The sequence below is a fragment of the Terrapene carolina genome, unplaced genomic scaffold (genome assembly GCF_002925995.2).
Source record: "Terrapene carolina triunguis isolate 2854851 unplaced genomic scaffold, T_m_triunguis-2.0 Scaffold112, whole genome shotgun sequence".
Classification (NCBI taxonomy): domain Eukaryota; kingdom Metazoa; phylum Chordata; order Testudines; family Emydidae; genus Terrapene; species Terrapene triunguis.
In genome coordinates this window covers 2,887,603-2,906,020 of record NW_020664463.1, presented here as the reverse complement: position 1 = coordinate 2,906,020, position 18,418 = coordinate 2,887,603, and the positions used below count along the sequence as shown (strand labels likewise).

At 41.2% G+C, this 18,418-nt stretch overlaps 1 protein-coding gene across 1 annotated transcript in view; it reads right to left on the bottom strand.

Moving 5' to 3' along the window:
- Positions 1–18,418, bottom strand: part of PIK3C2G (phosphatidylinositol-4-phosphate 3-kinase catalytic subunit type 2 gamma) — a 311,474-nt gene that overhangs the window by 269,352 nt on the left and 23,704 nt on the right. The window contains exons 5-7 of the mRNA XM_026652203.1: positions 16,471–16,573; positions 7,640–7,710; positions 2,915–2,978 (exon numbers count right to left, since the gene is read on the bottom strand). Of these exons, the coding sequence (XP_026507988.1) occupies positions 2,915–2,978; positions 7,640–7,710; positions 16,471–16,573 (238 nt within the window). The remainder of the gene's footprint in view (positions 1–2,914; positions 2,979–7,639; positions 7,711–16,470; positions 16,574–18,418) is intronic.

Below are 18,418 nucleotides of genomic sequence, written 5' to 3'. Positions count from 1 at the left end.
CCATCATGTTGATTTTTAAATTAAATGCTTGCAGATTTTCCTCTCTGTATGTACAGGGTACACATAACCATACTGGCAGGAGCTGCTAAAATGGGACAGCTTTGTCACCACCTTAACAATGACAAAGCCAGAGGATTATGTGGGCTTTTTTATTGTACGGACCTGGAGAATATTACTATTTTTCTTTTCCACATGTGGATATGGATTTGTAACACAAGGGACTTTATCTCTACAGACACACGCACACACAGGAGTTTTCAGAGTAATACATTATCATTGCAGACACACAAGGCTAATCCATGAATAGGGTGATGGCTATGCTTCCTGTGGAGGAAAAATATCTTGTTTAACATTTTCAGAATACATTGTGGATTCCTATAAAAAGGCACGTTGGAAAGTTTTGAAGAGTGTTTGCATTTCCATGATATAATGTGCCGTTAAGTGTGAAGCAAGAAATGTTATAATTAGGTATGGTTTATGGACTTGGTACTCCCAAGGCATGGATCTTACTGCCTTAAAGGACACAGATATGAAAAATATTTTAAACTAGATATGACTGATGATAGATTTTTCTCTCATCATCTCTCTTTCCAGACAGACATTTAATACCTGGAGAGTCTTCCCTTTCCAGATATAGATATATCACATTGATTTAGCCTTAATGGACTGAACAGAGAGAGACTTATTTTTCTATAGCTATTTTGGGAGGTTTTTGTTCTAAATGTCCTAAAATTCAGGAGGAATTCAACAAATTTACTAAGGACCTGGAGATCTCCCACCTTAAAACCAGAGCTGGAGGACAGACTAAGATCTGAGTTCAGCAAAGCACTTAGGTACTTGCTTAACATTAAGCATGTGGTTAAGTCCCACTGGCTTAAAGTTAAGTGCTCTACTGAACACGGATGGACTTACCCTCCTAACTTCCTACACTGCTGCAAGCTAAACAGGCAGATTCCATGGCCACTTCATAACTTTTTCAGGACAGCTACCATAACAATTAATTCTAATAATAATAGTTTTTATGTGCATGGAAAATGTCACACACATCTCAATTTTCTGCTGTGTTACAGTGGAGTTACAACTGGCATAAAACTGTGCAATACAGTGAAGAATAAAGACAACACCATTGTAGGTTCAGGAAAGGATTGTGAACTCAACAAGGCACAAACTTAGGCCCTGATCCTGAGGTAAACTCTATGGCCATATCAACACTGCAAAAAAATGGGTGTATTTTTAACATCTGTTAACTAACTCATGCTAAAATTTAAGTATCATGAGTTTACGCTAGGATAAACTACAAATATTTGTAGACAGCAACAAATGATTGCGTGATGTCCAGACGAGTCTTTAGGTTTGATTAGCCTTTGATTGCCAGGAGCTCCAGGTAAAAATCTTAAGTGAAGGGATGTCCCAGGGATTTTATATAGGTGCAGAGGTTTGCCTATGCAGTATATATTGCAGGATATGTAGCTTGGAGTGCAGTTAATTGTGTGATTAATGTTTTGCACAGCTCCTTTCCAGTTTAGAACCTTTTTTGCTTTGGTCCCAATACTGCAAGCACACATGTATAACTGAGCTTAATGGACCTTCTCACATAAATAAAAGTCTAAGAGGCTGCAGTATTGGGGTCTCAGACCACAGTCCTGTAAACACCTAGACATGTGCCTAACTTCGCAAACATAAGTGGTTCCACTGAGTTCAAAGGAATACTGCTCATATGTGTTAAGTTAAGCAAATGCCTAAGTGTTTTCAGGATCAGGGCCTTAGTTTGAAATTGCTGTGTAGTTTTGGTCCTGAATTGCTGATCTATGTCCCATGGTCACCAAGACTTGGAATGTCATTATGGGGCTGCATTGTACATATCCCCTTGCGCTAAAACACAGCCCAGGCTGTAACTGAACAGATGATGGGGTCCCGCAAAAGAAAAGTCTCAAGGATTTTCACAAAAAAGGTAAATTTTTTTGCAGGAATTTTTGGTAATTTTTCATAATTCAAAATGGAAATATCTACTGCACAAAAAAAATCTTGAAAAAGTGAAATCTGGGGTGGCGGGAGATTAGTACCCTGAAACAGGATGGAGATGTTTGGTTGTGTTTTTTTGTTTTGGGTTTTTTTCTGGCGCATAACATTTTGCAAGAGAATTCCTTACTTTAACACAACTAGTTAAACTCTACTGCATCAAATTGTAATAGCTCCAAGCTGCTGCATGAGTATATTCTGTGATCTAACAAGGTCTTGTGCTTTCTTTCATTTCCCAAATCATAAATGAAAGAAGGAAGAACTAGTTTAACCAAAAATAAGATGAGTCTGCACCACCTCCAGAATCTCAGCTCAACCTATTATTTGTCTTCTTCATTCCCTCCCAGATTATCTGTCATTTAAACATTCATCTTCATTTTGGGGTTCGATTCTGCCTACGGTTGGGAGTGAAAGGGTAAAATTAATCTTTTCTGGTGGCATTTACAGTTCAATTGGACCCCCCTCAAGTTTTATGTTTAAACCTGATCCTGAAAACTCTTAAACTCATGCTTGACTTTATGCATGTGATAGTACCGCTGAAATACATGTTTAAGTGTTTGCAGAATTGGGGGAAGGGGCAAATTTTGCAGACTCAAGTGATTATAATAAAACTAGATCCAAATATTTGGGTGCTAACTCAAAATGAGCCTTGGATCCTTTTGTTGTTCCCCAACACTAGGAAATCATTACCATGAATGTTTTAATCTTGTAGCATTTATCATAATTTAGATGTCATTAATTTTAGTTTAAAATTTCCATACCCTTTCCAAAACAGGTTAAACAGCTTTAATTAAGAGTCCTCTTTAATTCAGTTTCAGGCAGGTTAATCTAATAATTAGAGACTTTTCACAAGTAAGCTAATGCTTTTCTGGCAAAACAGGCGGAGAACAAATACCTCATTTTGCAATAGATATTCCACTTGACCTCCATATTTCATAATAAATGTAACAAGGTTCTTCCTGGAAATTAAAAAATAAATAAATCAACATTCAGTTAATGGTAGGTAGAAAAAGAAAGTGGGCATTATTTTTACCTCACACTATAAATCAGGAATAACTTCATTGGCCATGGTGATTTTACATTGGTGTAAATATGAATTCAGAGTCAAGACAAGTGCTTATGTAGATTTCAAAGACTATTGGACCTGACACTTCACTACCCTTATGTAGTCACTTACCCTTCTAAAAAGTAGGTATAAAATGCCACCAGATTGGAATGGTAGCATTTTAAATCTACTTTGTGCAAACGTAAGTCCCCAATTCTGCAAGCCACTTAAGCATATACTTAGCTTTAGGCAGTTGCTTAAGTCCCATTGACTGTGTGTGTTTAAAGTTAAGTGTGTGCTTAAATGCTTTTTTGAGTAGAGATGGACTTAAGTGCTTTGCTGTCTAGGTCACAAAATAGGGTGGAAATCTATGGATAATCAAGCCCTATGTCTGCAAAACAACTCGAAATAATTCTGAATTTTATAAACTCTGAACCAGATCATCAGGTAGAAAAGTACATTTTTAAAAAGAGACAGTGTTGAAATAATAAATTTCAATAATTACTTATATTTCTAATATTTACACATTTAATTTTTTCAAATTATTTCAGTTTCAATTATTTCCCTTACTTTCTAACATTTATGTTGTAGCTTTACTTTTCTACTCCATTCAGTCTGGACTTGGGAAACTGATGTAACCCACATTAACCTAGTGTAGATCTCTATCCCCTGAGTCTGCTCCTGCCTCGATCCTGTAATTTATTTTGCTCACGTATATATCATGTTAGAACCAACGTATATCCAGGGATCCAATGACATTAGCACATCAGGTAATATACAACAACAGTTTTGCAACATAAGGCAGCAAAATGTGAGAACCACTCTCAGATGTTGATTTCTATTCAAACTTGTACATGATAATGCAGAATAATATACTACATACAGTACAGCATTCCATTTTTTAATTTCCTGACAGCTGAACTTCTTGTGGAGTGCTGCCAAATTTCCTTTCCAAAAGGCCATTTATTAATATGCTAATAAAAAACTGTATCTAACTACACCCATCAGGTTAACCAGCATGTGATGTTGAGAAATATGGGCAAAAATTAGCCCTGGTGTAAGTGAATACAATTCCACTGATGTCCAGGGATTTACACCAAGTTTGAATTTCACTCTCGGTGTTCATTATAGTGAGGGATGTAGGCATAGACCTACCAGTGGATATACTGATCTGTTTCATTAGCTACCCACTGGCCTATAAGAGCAATCTGCTGATTTGCAAGGGTAAGATATCAGTTCATTCTCATCACTTCATCCCAGGCCAGCTGATAGCAGCTAAAGAAGTCATGTGTTCATTATTCTCCATGGGAGGTAGGTAGAGGGTGACCATCTTAACTAATTTGGCTCCTGGGACAAAAATGTTGTTTCATTCTGCCATATCATGACACAAATATCACACTGTGGCATTTCATTATGATGGGGCTGCCCACACAGAAATTGCTATTAAGAATAGCAAAGGAGGGCATCTTGGAAATAAATCACATTACAAGTCAAGTCTTCACTGCAGAGTTACCTCCAGTTATAACTCAAGTGTTGCCCCCAACTCAAGTCCCATCCACACACAAAATCTTTTAACTCAATTGTGTTAGTGCTTTCATTTCGAGTTGGATGGCCTTAGAGGTGGTAGAGGCTACATGCTGAATAAGTGCAACTCCTCAGCTACTGAGACAATTATCCTGTGCAGATTGTATGCTTGCAGTGTGGCCACTCTCACATGAGCTTAACTCAAGAGGAGTTAGCTACACTCCAATTAACTCTGCAGTGAACACATAGCATAAAAAGGTCACTGCTAAATCTCCTTCTGGCATAGGCAGCAGGAAAGGAAACCTCTGTTTATTAATGAGTGGGTTAAGAGCCAGTCCAGGAAAAATACAGGAGGGGAAAGAGAAGCAAACAGTAAACAGGAGTTTTGTTTTTTATGAAGTGCTTTGTGTTTGTAAGAAACTAAATAGATCTTTGAAAACATCCCATATAGTTCAAAGTGACCTTGAGCAAGTCACCTCACCTCTCTGTGCCTCATTTTCCCATCTGTAAAATGGGAAATGTGATATTTAACTTCCTTTATAAAGCACTTTGAGCTCTATGGATGAAAAACACTACCAGATTTAACTATTATTATATAAGAGCTAAATATTCCTCACTCCTTCAAAAGTTGCTCAGTGAAAGTGGAGGGAGAGTTAGCTCTGTGGATATGGCGAAAGCAGTGGATGTGATATATCTTGATTTTAGAAAAGCTTTTGATACAGTCTCCCACAGTATTCTTGCCGGCAAGTTAAAAAAAGTATGGATTGGGTGAATGGACTACAAGGTGGATAGAAAGCTGGCTAGATCATCGGGCTCAATGGGGTACTGATCAACAGCTCAATGTCTAGTTGGCAGCCGGTATCAAGCGGAGTGCCCCAGGGGATGGTCCTGGGGCCAGTTTTGTTCAACATCTTCATTGATGGGTGATGGGATGGATTGCATCCTCAGCAAGTTCGCGGATGACACTAAGATGGGGGGGCGAGGTAGTTACGCTGGAGGGTAGGGATAGGGTCCAGAGTGACCTAGAGAAATTGGAGGATTGGGCCAAAAGAAATCTGATGAGGTTCAACAAGGACAAGTGCAGAGTTCTGCACTTAGGATGGAAGAATCCCATGCACTGCTACAGGCTGGGGACCTGCTGGCTAAGCAGCAGTTCTGCAGAAAAGGACCTGGGGATTACAGTGGATGAGAAGCTGGATATGAGTCAGCAGTGTGCCCTTGTTGCCAAGAAGGCTAACGGCATATTGGGCTGCGTTAGTAGGAGCATTGCCAGCAGATCGAGGGAAGTGATTATTCCCCTCTATTCAACAATGGTGAGGCCACGTCTGGAGTATTGCATCCAGTTTTGGGTCCCCCACTACAGAAAGGATGTGAACAACTTGGAGAGAGTCCAGCGATGGGCAACAAAACTAATTAGGGAGTTGGGGCACATAATTTATGAGGAGCGCCTGAGGGAACTGGGCTTATTTAGTCTGCAGAAGAGAAGAGTGAGGGGGGATTTGATAGCAGCCTTCAAATACCTGAAGAGGGGTTCCAAAGAGGATGGAGCTAGGCTGTTCTCAGTGGTGGCAGATGACAGAACAAGGGGCAATGGTCTCAAGTTGCAGTGGGAGAGGTCTAGGTTGAATATTAGGAAAAACTATTTCACTAGGAGGGTGGTGAAGCACTGAAATGGGTTACCTAGGGAGCTGGTGGAATCTCCATCCTTAGAGGTTTTAAGGCCCGGCTTGACAAAGGTCTGGCAGGGATGATTTAGTTGGGGTTGGTCCTGCTTTGAGCAGGGGGTTGGACTAGATGACTCCTGTAGTCTCTTTCAACCCTAATCTTCTATGAGAGATCTGGGTGTCCTTGACACATCAGCCCTAGAGCTATGTCGAACCCTATTATAACTACCCTTGTTAAAATAGCACCTGGTTACAAAAACTATGTTATGAAGAGTGAAGCCATTACCAGAGTATTTATATTGGTATCTGGCTCTGAAAAGTCTCTCTTTATGAGCAGCAGCACGAGAAAATTACAGCTCCTTCAATCCAGGGAACTTTGGAAAAGTGTGTGGGGGGGGGGAAGACGAATGTTTTCCTCCCAGCTGTAATTTTCAAGTTCTCCTGTTCATAAAGAGAGAATTTTAAGAGCCAAACACTGCTATAAATGCCGTATGATGATAATTTTTCTCTACATAACACCATTCTCATGGATTTGTAGTGAGTTGCTATTTTAACAAAGCTAGGTGTAACAGGGTTTAACTACACAGTTAACACTCATTGTGCTTGTAAAAAATGCTATAGATGGCAGAGAGCACTATAGCCAACTATACTGAAATTATAAGGTACACAGAAAGCCATTTTATTGCAAACTGGAGAAAATACAGTTTTTCTTTTATTTATGATAGAATCTATCATGAAAATGTCACATACATGCTCAACATTAAGGGACAGGGAGAAAATATAGTTCAATAAAGCAGACCATTCTGCCAAACAACCAGTGAGGACAGAAGGGGGGGGGGGGGAAAAAAAACCTGTTGAGCTCATTTTACTTCACTTGCTGCAATCTCCAACCTTAGACAGAATTTAGCCAGAGCACAAGGGTTAAAACAACCTGGCTCTGCATGACTTCTAATGAACAGAAGAGCACAAGACATCAGCTTCTCTTTTCATCTCTAAGACAGTACTGTGATAAGAATCTGATGCACAGAAATGCTTTAATTGTTGGTCCAGTCACATGGCCTGGCTCAGGGTTTCTGTCACATGACAAAGATCAGTATCTACTGACTTCAGTAATTACTGTCAGAAGCACCCCCAATAGCATCATGACCACTAACAAAGTGATGCAACATTGGCTCAATACTGACTCATTGGAAGAAGTGGCATTTATTGAAAGGCCAGCAATGGTTCATGCTGCACCCTATGTTATCTTGGTAGTTCTCCCATCCATGTACAAACCAAAGCCTGGCTCTGCTTAGCTTATAAGTGTTGATGAAATCACAGCCCCAAGGCATCTAGGTGCTGATGGCAAATATATACGGTTATTAAGCGCAGCTACTAACATTCTTACCTGGACACCTTCCAAATATATGTATATTGTAGCAGCTGGTTCACATTAAACTGACTTTGGTCATCTTCAAGCTGTACAGAAAAAAACATATAAAGAGTTATATAATTGCTGATATGAAGCAACTAAATGGTACAAATTTGTTTGGTGCTTCATAATGTCAGTATGTTCTTTCATTATTTTTGGCCCAATACTGAAGACTGATGAAAACCTTCCTCTCCTTGCCTACATGTTCTTGAGCCCTTAGATAAACTTTTGAAGCTGGTCATACCACCAATCTGACCTTGGAAAGTAAGAAGCTCATCTTGAGTAAAATCCTCATCATTTTTGAGCATTTTCAAATAAAGACTTGATTGCAAACAGAGAAGGGCTGAGGCCAGAACATTCCAATCCAGTCCTGGATTTTTAACACCCCCAGATTGAGGAAGAGTTTGGGTCAAGGTTATGGTTTCTTGCATGAGTTTAAAAAAAAATAGGAGCCACTTGAAAAAATTCCTAGCTTGTCATAGATTTCAAGCACACCCAAGCTTCAGGATATTTCAATCTGAAATTGTGTTTGGTGCCCATCTTTCACATTAAGATTATATTTTGGTTACTCCCGGTTCTTGCCTATTTGACAGAGGAGAAATCCAAGCCCGTATCCTCAACCTGCAGTATAGGGAGAAGACATTCTCCCAGGAAAAGCCACTCCCGCATGCTACACCAAGTAGAAGACATTTCACGCTCCCACCCCCCCACCCACACCCACCCACCATCTGCTTCCTCCTCCTTTTAGGGAATACATTGGGGATCATAGTCATATGGGTGACATATGGGATGGGAGCCATATTTACTGATAAACAGGGTCAAAATCCACCATACTTTTGCAACCTCCCTAGAGAGAGACTTTTCCCCACCATCTTTACCTGGACACAGTCTGCTGATCAGGCCACCCCACCACCCATCAGAGGTACTCTTTCTTCCAGCCCCATGAATGGCCTCCCACCTTCCTTTGATGCTTGAATTCTTGAATCTCTGCCTTTCAAGCAAGGTAGTTCCCAACATGCAGCCAGCAAGCAGCCATTGTCTGTGTTCTGCACAGACAGCTCTGACTCACTGCTGAGTCCAGATCTCTGCTGACTATAAGGCCCTGAAGTATGCTGTGAAATAACTGTTGCTGTCCACAGTACCACAATGGAAATCAGGAGGCAAGTTAATTGAAACATCTTTATGTCTTTGATGATAATTAAGCAAGAATACAAAAGAAACAAAAGTAACAGTGAAGATACCTGACACCCTTTAATGGCTCCCCAACCAAACAGTTATCACTGGCAAACATGGGAGTAGTCGTGCCATGTGAGCAATCATGCATAGCACTTGATAAGAGCTCGAAGATATGGTATCAGACAGAATTGTAAAGAAGGAATGTGTAAGTCCCTCCCAAAACCTGTATAATTACTGTACCAATGCGTAAAGCTCCTCCCCTCTCCCCCACCCCCGCCAACAAACCAACCCAAAACGGAGCAGTTAACATGAAACAAAAACATTGCTCAATGATGGCATTAAAGTGCGTTAACAGTCTCCACCGCACAAAACCACAACCAAAGGTGTTAACAATGAGGGTCCATCCTTACCTTGTTAACTGCAGGGGATCAAAACCCACTGAGGTATCTCGCAATAGAAGTACATGGAAATGCTCTACTGAGCTTGTCAAGCAGCATCACAGCATTACGATTCTGACCTCAGCACAATAGACTGTGGCACAATCCCAATTCACCTTCTGGCTCCCCTCTGTTCCATTATATGCAAGCTTCTAGCACCACAAATTTCCCAGGCCTGCTGGGAACCAGGAGCAGCGTGCACATGGTTGAAATCAGGTTGCCTATACACACTTTGGAAAGCAGTTGTGTCCTCTGTTCACTCAAAGTAGTCCCCTTTAGCCTCACATAAGTTATGTAAAGCATAGCATGCCACAATAATCAGAACCATGTTGGCATCCAGATGGGTCCGGGGGCTTCACCAATGTGCTTTCAAATGCTCAAAGATGCACTCCACCACCATTCTGCAGCTACTCAGCCTGTAGTTGAATTCCCTTTATCTTGGGTTGGCAGTTTTGGGGTAAGGCTCCATGAGCCACAGTATGAGCAGATATGCAGGGTCCCCTAAAATCAGTGTTGGCACAAAAACACTGTATAGTCTCACCTCATTTTGGGGGGAATAAATTCCCTTATTTCCCTCTGCAGCACAACCTCGGTCTCCTGAGCACTCTGACATCATGGACCTTTCTTGTATGCCTAACATTTGTGTTCATGAACTGACCCCTACGGTCCTCTAAGCCTTGGAGAACCAGTGAATAGTAGCCTTTGTGGTTCATGCGTTTACTGGCCCCTTTCAGAGGGCAAAGTATACGGAAGTGCGTTCCATCAATGACCCCTGCACAGTTCAGAAAACCCAATATAATTTCAAGGACTTAGGTAATGGCAACCACCTGTGGGTGGATCTCAGTTCTAATAGCCTGGTAAACCTGTACAACCACCACCCCGTCAGTTGATTTCCAAACCCCAAACTGGTTGGCAACTGATTGGTAGCAGTCAGGTGTTGCCAGCTTCCAAAGGGCAATAGACACCCACTTCTGTACTGGTACGGGTTTCTGAAATTGAGGGGCGTGCAAGCTTCTTGCCTAACTCGAGGAAGATCCTTCCTCGTTGTGAATTTCTGCAGCCATTGGTCATCATTTCAGGTTTCCAATATGATGTGGTCCCACCACACCGTGCTGGTTCTCTGGGACCAAAAGTGGCAGTCCAACCATGGGCATACCACTGTGACCCTGGCATTCAAAACACGTTACATAGGTAGGTCCCTAGCAAATTCATGGTCCATTTTGGTCAATTTCATAGACATAGGATTTTAAAAATTGTAAATTTCATGAATTTAGCTATTTAAATCTGAAGTTTCACAATGTTGTAATTGTAGGGTCCTGACCCAAAATGGAGTTGTGGGGGAGGGAGTCGCAAGATTATTGTAGGGGGGGTTGCAGTACTCCTACCCTTACTTCTGCACTGCTGCTGGTGGCAACGCTGCCTTCAGAGCTGGGCAGCTGGAGAGCAGCAGCTGCTGGCCAGGAGCTCAGCTCTGAAGGCAGAGCTGCAACCAGCAGCAGTGCAGAAGTAAGGATGGCTTGGTATGGTATTGCCACCCTTACTTCTGCGCTGCAGCCTGCAGAGCTGGGCCCTCAGTCAGCAGCCACCATTCTCCGGCCACCCAGCTCTGAAGGCAGCAGGCCAGAAGCAAAGGTGGCAATACAACACCATGTCATCCTCACTTCTGCGCTGCTGCTGGTGGTGGCTCTGCCTTCAGAGCTGAGCTCCTGGCCGGCAGTTGCCCAGCTCTGAAGGCAGCATTGCCGCCAGCAGCAGTGCAGAAGTAAGGGTAGCAGTACAGCAACCCCCACAAAAAAAACTCCTTTTTGGATCAGGACCTCTACAGTGACAACACCGTAAAATGTCATGGTTAAATAGCTGAAATTGTGAAATTTACGATTTTTAAAATCCTATGTCCATGAAATTGACCAAAATGTGCATGAATTTGGTGAGGCCCTAGATATGAGGTCGCGCAGTATGTCTGAGGAAGGGCCCAACTCACCACTAGATTGGGTCATACGAGAAGAAGCTTAATAGCATGCAATACAGTAAGCCTGTGTCTGTTTAATTATAGCTTCCTCTGGGCCTGCTGCACTGGTTAACATTTCTGCCTGCAAGCAGAACCCATTCTTTTCTTATGTGAGTCCATTGTTGCAAGGATTCCCTAGGGCTGGAGGAGACCTTTGGTTCTGTGACTTATGCTAGCTCTACAGCTATTAATGTTCTCAGCTGCTATTAGTAACTGAGGCCTGGAGCTCTCACATTCATGTCAGTTATCAAGTGCGGATCAATAATTTACTTCAATGTATTGTAAAAAGTGAGCCTATCTGGTGACTCCCTACTGTACATTATTGATAGTTTAGCGAATGCCTTGAGACAACAAATATTTTCTAACATCCTGATCACTACTAATTTATCTTCCAAGACTGTTATTAACTGCTTAAAATATCAAAGCTTAAAAATTACTTTGTTTGTTAGTAATAATTCTACCTGGTAGTTGTAACTATTTCTGCAGTGTTAAATGCCAAGAGCTGCACTTACTGTGTTCTTGGTCTACGTAGTGCACTGCAGTATATTAAGCCTAATTTAGACCTGTCAAATTAGAACAGCAAAGGAGCAGGCTTTTGCATATTAATGGGACAAAGATTTTTGCTCTGCTGCAGGATGAGGGCTGATTCAACATAGGAAAATACTTCCATATCATTAGATCACTAAAAGTTTCTTAAACACGCAAAAAATATTTTAGGAAACAAAAAATGCATCTCTTACCATCAAGTACCAATGACTTCATTTTTCTCAATGTGTTAACATGTTTATTGTAACTACACATGCATTAACATAACACTTCTACTACAATGTTATCAGCATTGATGCTGGTACATTCCACTTTAGCAAAACTGATCTCCAGGGTTGGTAGCATTTGCCTGAAAATCCCTATATAGCAGGTGAGGATTCGATCCTGCTGGACTCCGTCCCCGTCCCCCCCCCCCCCCCCCCCCCGATACTAGGTACATTGGAAGGGCTTGCTAGAGAGAGGGAATAGCAGGTGTGGGCTGAGCACTCCTCAGAGAGGAACTCCGAAGGCAACTAAACTTGTGGTGGAGGCTTGGACTAGATTTTGTCCTGTCTCATTCGGAGATCTTTACATAAATAAAACCAAACCCCAACAAGGGGTAAGTTTTTCATCCATTACAGTTTACGTGGATGCATTTTGGAGCCACTGCTCAAACGATACTTTTTAATATCCTAAGTTGTATACATAATATGGCAGTTGTGAAACACAAGATCAAAGAACAAATACAGCATCCCATCCCCTGGAGTATTTTACCACTATTCTAAATTGGTTCATCATTTTGTGAGGAAAATACTGTACCTTCCCCACCCACATAAAATATTTGCTATTCTCAAGATCTCAAAGTGTAGCATACACTACAAGATGATGAATTTGTTGCTATTTCACATGCAAAATTCCCACTGACGTCAATGGGAATTTTTGTCCTGTGAGGCAATATAATTAGGCCTCAATATTTTTACAGCATAATCGTTAACTCCGTGGTCTTTACACAGGCTTTATTTGGAAGTCTAATGAGAATCTAACATCTAGAAAATTCAGGTACTAAAGGCTTTCGTTCAAGAGACTTGTGCCTGATAAAACTAATTTCTCAAAAAACAAAACCAAATTAAAGGTCATCCACTGGCTGAAAAAAACCCTATGATTTCCAGTGAAAATCTGAGGCCACATTTCTTGCCTTTTCACTCCTTGGCTCAAGACAATTTCCTCTTTCCTTCTGAATACATAATAGAATACCAGCAAGGAAAAAAATGCACCTTTACAAAAAGAAAAGTCTCTGGCTGCATTTACTAAACAATTTTGAATATTATTACTGGCCCTCTGAGGGATTATAACATCCTTGTTTTACAAATAAACTTGTCAGATCACACTCACGCATACTCACTTCTCATTGTGCTAACCAAACTTTCCTTTTCCTCTGTCTGCTGCTCTTAAGACTTCCTGCTTGTCTGTGTGTCTTATTGGCTTCGTTTCACTTAAATAGGCTTGATAAAGCTTGGGGGTTGGTGGGGGGGGGGGGGGGGAGAACTGATTTTTAAGAGCTCTTCACCAGATGCATGAATCTTCAGAACATGGGTAGAAGGATCTTCTTCCTGTATTATGACATAGGCCTCAATATGAATCTAAACTCTTTCCCTCAAGTGGTTACTACTAAAATTATGGGATATCAGAGCACCTATTTATTGCAAGGTAAACAAAATAGAGCAAATTTATCCCTGGAGTTGCATGCAGTTATATTAGCTGTGAATTTGGTCTGAGGAGTCTAATGTCACAACATCTCTGGACTGCAAATGATTAGCTAACAATGTGAAATATGAACGCACAATGCTGGATCTGTTGCACCCTCCTACTTGCAGTGCACTGTTCCCATCACCTCTCAAAGACAACCTGCTGAACACACAATATGATCACTAACTCAGCTGGGCATCTAGGCTTGGGCACCTAGGAACGAGTTAAAGACCTGAAAAATGAGAAGAAGAATCTGCCTGTCACCATATGAAGTGTAGCCCTCAAGAAATACATTTATGAGCCATAAGCTGTAGGTACAATTCTGCATTTAGACTGATATGTCAGTTGGAAATGAATAGGTAAGTGGTGGCTGGGGACAGATTTGGTATTGCCATATGCCTACCTGTATGTAAGCAGTACTGGGCAAGTGGTCATGCTGTCCAAGTGTTATCCCATATCTACAAAAAACACTATCACCCTTCTTTGTATTTTCCTAAGGAAGATATCCTCTGGAACCATTTCCCTCTCTGTTGACATTTAAATGAATCAAGGTGGGAAGGCCAGTGGATTTTTCACTAGAACGATTTGGAATTTTTAGTCAACAATTTCATTTCTATGATTGCCAATTTTGTAATTAAGGAATAAGAGTCACACGTGCAGTGTATTTCTGAATAACTTGCATCAGATTACACATAACCTTCACTTCTGCAACTCCATGACTATGCTACTATTTATTTCAAAGGGCAATATTTAATTACCTAGTGGCTTTAAAATGACAGATAAAACTTTCCACGCCTACCTTCTTTCCAGGCAGCTCACTATAATTCAGGATCCCAGAGCACTTTAGAAAAGTGACTTAAGTCTCTAATCTTCAGTGCAATAGGTAAGTATTGTTATAGCAGGAGCACTAGATGGTGCTCTTACATAGAGTCTTACACGTTTTTCTTTTTATTAGTGTGCAAACATGTTTTTAGCCTTGGAAGAAAATATATTGTTAGGTTTGTAAAGTAGATTCTCTTGGGGAGCTATGGCTAGTCCAAGGAAGTTTGCTCTATGTTGGAGCCCTTGTCTACACTACGGGGGGAGATGGATCTAAGTTACGCAACTTCAGCTACATGAATAACGTAGCTGAAGTCGATGTACTTAGATTGACTTACCGTGGTGTCTTCACTGCGGTGAGTCGACTGCTGCTGCTCCGCCATGAACTCTGCCTGCGCCTTTCGCGGCACTGGAGTACAGGAGTCGACGGGAGAGTGCTCGGGGGTCAATTTATCACGTCTAGACTAGGCGCGATAAATCGATCCCCGCTGGATCGATCGCTGCCCGCTGATCCGGGGGGTAGTGTAGACATACCCTTAGTCTTTTTAAACAGAGTCAGTTCTTGGGGCAGGGTAGCTTCGTGGGAGCCAGGCATTGGTGATTGAGCTGAGATCTCTGAAAGAAGGAACTGTCTGCATGATATTTTTGACCACCTCTGTCCCAGAACTGGTGTGTAGGTATAAATAAAGCAATCTGCTCTAAATATACCCTGACTCGGTGTCACTGATTCCTCCTACAACAGGAAGCCAAACTGCAAGACCCTGGACATCTGCTACAGCACAGCAGAAGGGATTGCGTGTGTGTGTGTGTGCGCTGCTTACCCCACTCCATAAAAGCTTCACAAACCATCAATTCATCTTCTACAGATCACCTGGCATCAGTGAGATGGTAATTATTTTTGGTCACCACTGATCTGAGCCAAATTTTAAATGGTGACTTGGTGATGAAAGCCTCTCTATCATATATTTCCTGTCTCCTGAACCATCAGTCCTTCTGCTACGAATGGAATCTCAATTACAGATACAGTATTTTCAATTGCTTGCAAAAAAAAAAAAAAAAAAATCAACAACTTTTGCATAGCCTGGTAATGCAAAGTGTAAATAATTTGAACCACTGCTGTACATGATAGCATTGTCTCCTGTGCTTTTATTTGTTAAAAGGTAAAGAAGTCAAAAGAAAAGATATTTTAAAACATATCATATTTGGCTTCACAGCTTCTTCTTTTTTTTTTTTTTTAATATTGCAACTGATGAATTACACAGAACCTGACAAATCTTAGAGGGGACACATATCAGAACTGGAAAGAAAAGAAACCCTATTTTTTATATTAGAAATCTGTTGTCTGATCCAAATTTTCACAGATTTGGGCCAGTAGTTCCAATTACCTCCTTTAGGCAGATATCCTATCTGTGGATAAAGGCAACCCATCTCCAGTCAAAATCACCTAAAACATCAAGGTCTCCTTTGTAGTGTGAAGTTTGGTTTGGAAGGAATTCAAGATTTCCCACAGGGAATAAAATTCACATCTAGCAGCCTGGATCAGTATCATTAAAGCTCAATAATCCATTCCTAGGTAGTTGAATCACAAATAATCTGAATGAGAATCTCTTCAGATTTAAAGTGCGATAAGACTATTTCTTCAGCAGAAATACATTCTCTTTCTCTCACGCACACACAATCAAATACTTAGAATTTCAGTAACCAGGATCTGGATCTGATTTATCTTGTGATGGATTTTTACCCTTAATATGTTTCAAAAATGGACAAGGACCAGCCAGAAAAAAAAAAAGTGACAAACTGATATCATGACTATAGTTCAACTCCAATAAAGTTGAATTCTTCTAACAAAGGTAACATTTGCTCTTCTCATGTTCAGGTATTCTCTAGGATTACCAAAAGGATAAAGAAAGCCTAATAGAGGAGAGAAGCAGAAAGACTCTGAATATGTTACATTAATGATGAACCACATTTGAAAGTACACTCAAGAAAGCAAACAAGCCCTTTCTGATTATCAATGCAGATGGTTACATGAAAGGATTGGAGAGATTTCACTTCCTTAGGCATATTAAAAAAAACGAGAAAAAAAAATGACACACCGTTCTAGCCAAACTTTGCTGATAGCTGTTGCCTTTCTGTAGACGAAGCTGAATGGAGGCGGTTGCCTTGCGAAGACTCTCATGACTGCCCAAAGCATAATCACTGCAATTTGGAAGGTGGTAGGGAAGGAGGGAGAGAAATAGAAAAAAAAAAATCATTACTCCCCAGCTCCTATTTTTTCTCTCACACACTTTCCACCAGGCTCCAGCAACTCCCGCTAAGCATCCAAAACAAGGTTGTATTACACAAACACAGTGTCTTGCATCTATAAAGGATTGTGAGGTTTTGACCATGACTTGTTTTTAAGGGCTGGATGGAAAAAGATTAATAGAATCATCAATAGAGTTGAAGCTCTGATTTAAAACATGCAAGTTCTGTAAAGGAAGGACAATGAAGAAAGATGGAAATAAAAAGATCTTTCCACACTCAAAGCCATACTCTCCCTTTAGAACCTGTTTGTACATAAACCTCAAATTACTATGGGTTATATTCAAAGCACCTAGGACATAATGTAGTATTATTATTTATTTATAATATTGGCTAGAAGCCCTAGTAATGGATCAGGATCCCATTGTGCTAGGCACTGTACAAATAGAATTAAAAATGGCTCCTGCCCCAAGACGTTTACTATCTAGGACAAGAGGCAACAGATGGGTACAGACAGTAAACGGGGTTGTGAGGAAAATAATGAGACCATATTGGCCAGCGCAATAGTAGATAATTTGTATATTTCTATGTCTTGATACATAAGTAAATAGAACATACTGGATGAAAAAACTGTAGCTGTATTTAATTGGTTTTTAAAGGCTGGGTGGAAAAGAATCTATATTTGCAAATCATATACATAAATGAGCATGGGGCCTGATCCTCAAGTTCCAAAGCTCAAATTGTGCAGCTGACAAGGAGAAGGCGAAGGTGGCTGTAAGTCAGTTTTCGACCTCCTCTAATCATAGGACCAGCCAGGGGCCCAAGCAGCCACAGGGCTATTCTACCTTACATTAACTGGAATGGTTCGCTAGGGACAGGTCTGCCCATAGTGCAGGGTACTCTGGCTCCACCTAGAGTGCTCCAATAATCTTCATGCTAGCAGGGGGATTCCCCTGTCAGGAGAATCCCCAGTTCCCCTGTGTTTCTTTAGAGTAGCTTTCAGTCTTTTTAGCATTGTTGGATCAATGCAAAGGAGACTTCCCCTGGGCTGAGGGTCTGGCCTGGTATTTCTAATTTTATGTGGAGTTAACATTGTTCCATTGGCTATCATTTAAAAAAAAAATCAGGTGAAATAATGCACCAGTAATTCCCAGTTAAAAGCCAGAACATTTCTTCAAATTCAAAAACTTTGCGGTTTAATGGTATTGATTTTCTACAATGACAGATTATTGGAACAAGTTAACATGCCCCATCAGTTACATCTCCAGTGCATGTTCTGTCAGGTTCATGTTACCTCATTCAAGCTCCTGAACATGAGAGCAAGGAGGATTGATCCATATTCATATTGCTTTTCAGCATGGCAAGTTGTTACAGAGTTCCCTGGATCAAGTAGGAGAAACAGGTTTGTAGTGCAGATCCCCACTTCTGGAGTGCCCTCTCATGCCTGGACTGAGCATTGCAGAGGACTTTGCCTCTTGTCTGCCCCTGGTGGCCACTTCCTTGGCTGCGATGGCCAGTCCCTGCCCATTATCTTCTCCCCACCCTCTCTCTGGGTCTTCTGTGGCTTGGCCCTCCGGCTAAGTCATATAACATTTCATTCCCCATCCAAAATAACTAAAAGTCCAACTTAAAGTCTAAATCAGGGGTCGGCAACTTTTGGCACGCGGCTCGCCAGGGTAAGCACCCTGGCGGGCCGGGCCAGGCCAGTTTATTTACCTGCTGACGCGGCAGGTTTGGCCGATCGTGGCCCCCACTGGCCGCGGTTCGCTGTCCCGGGCCAATGGGGGCAGCAAGAAGCCG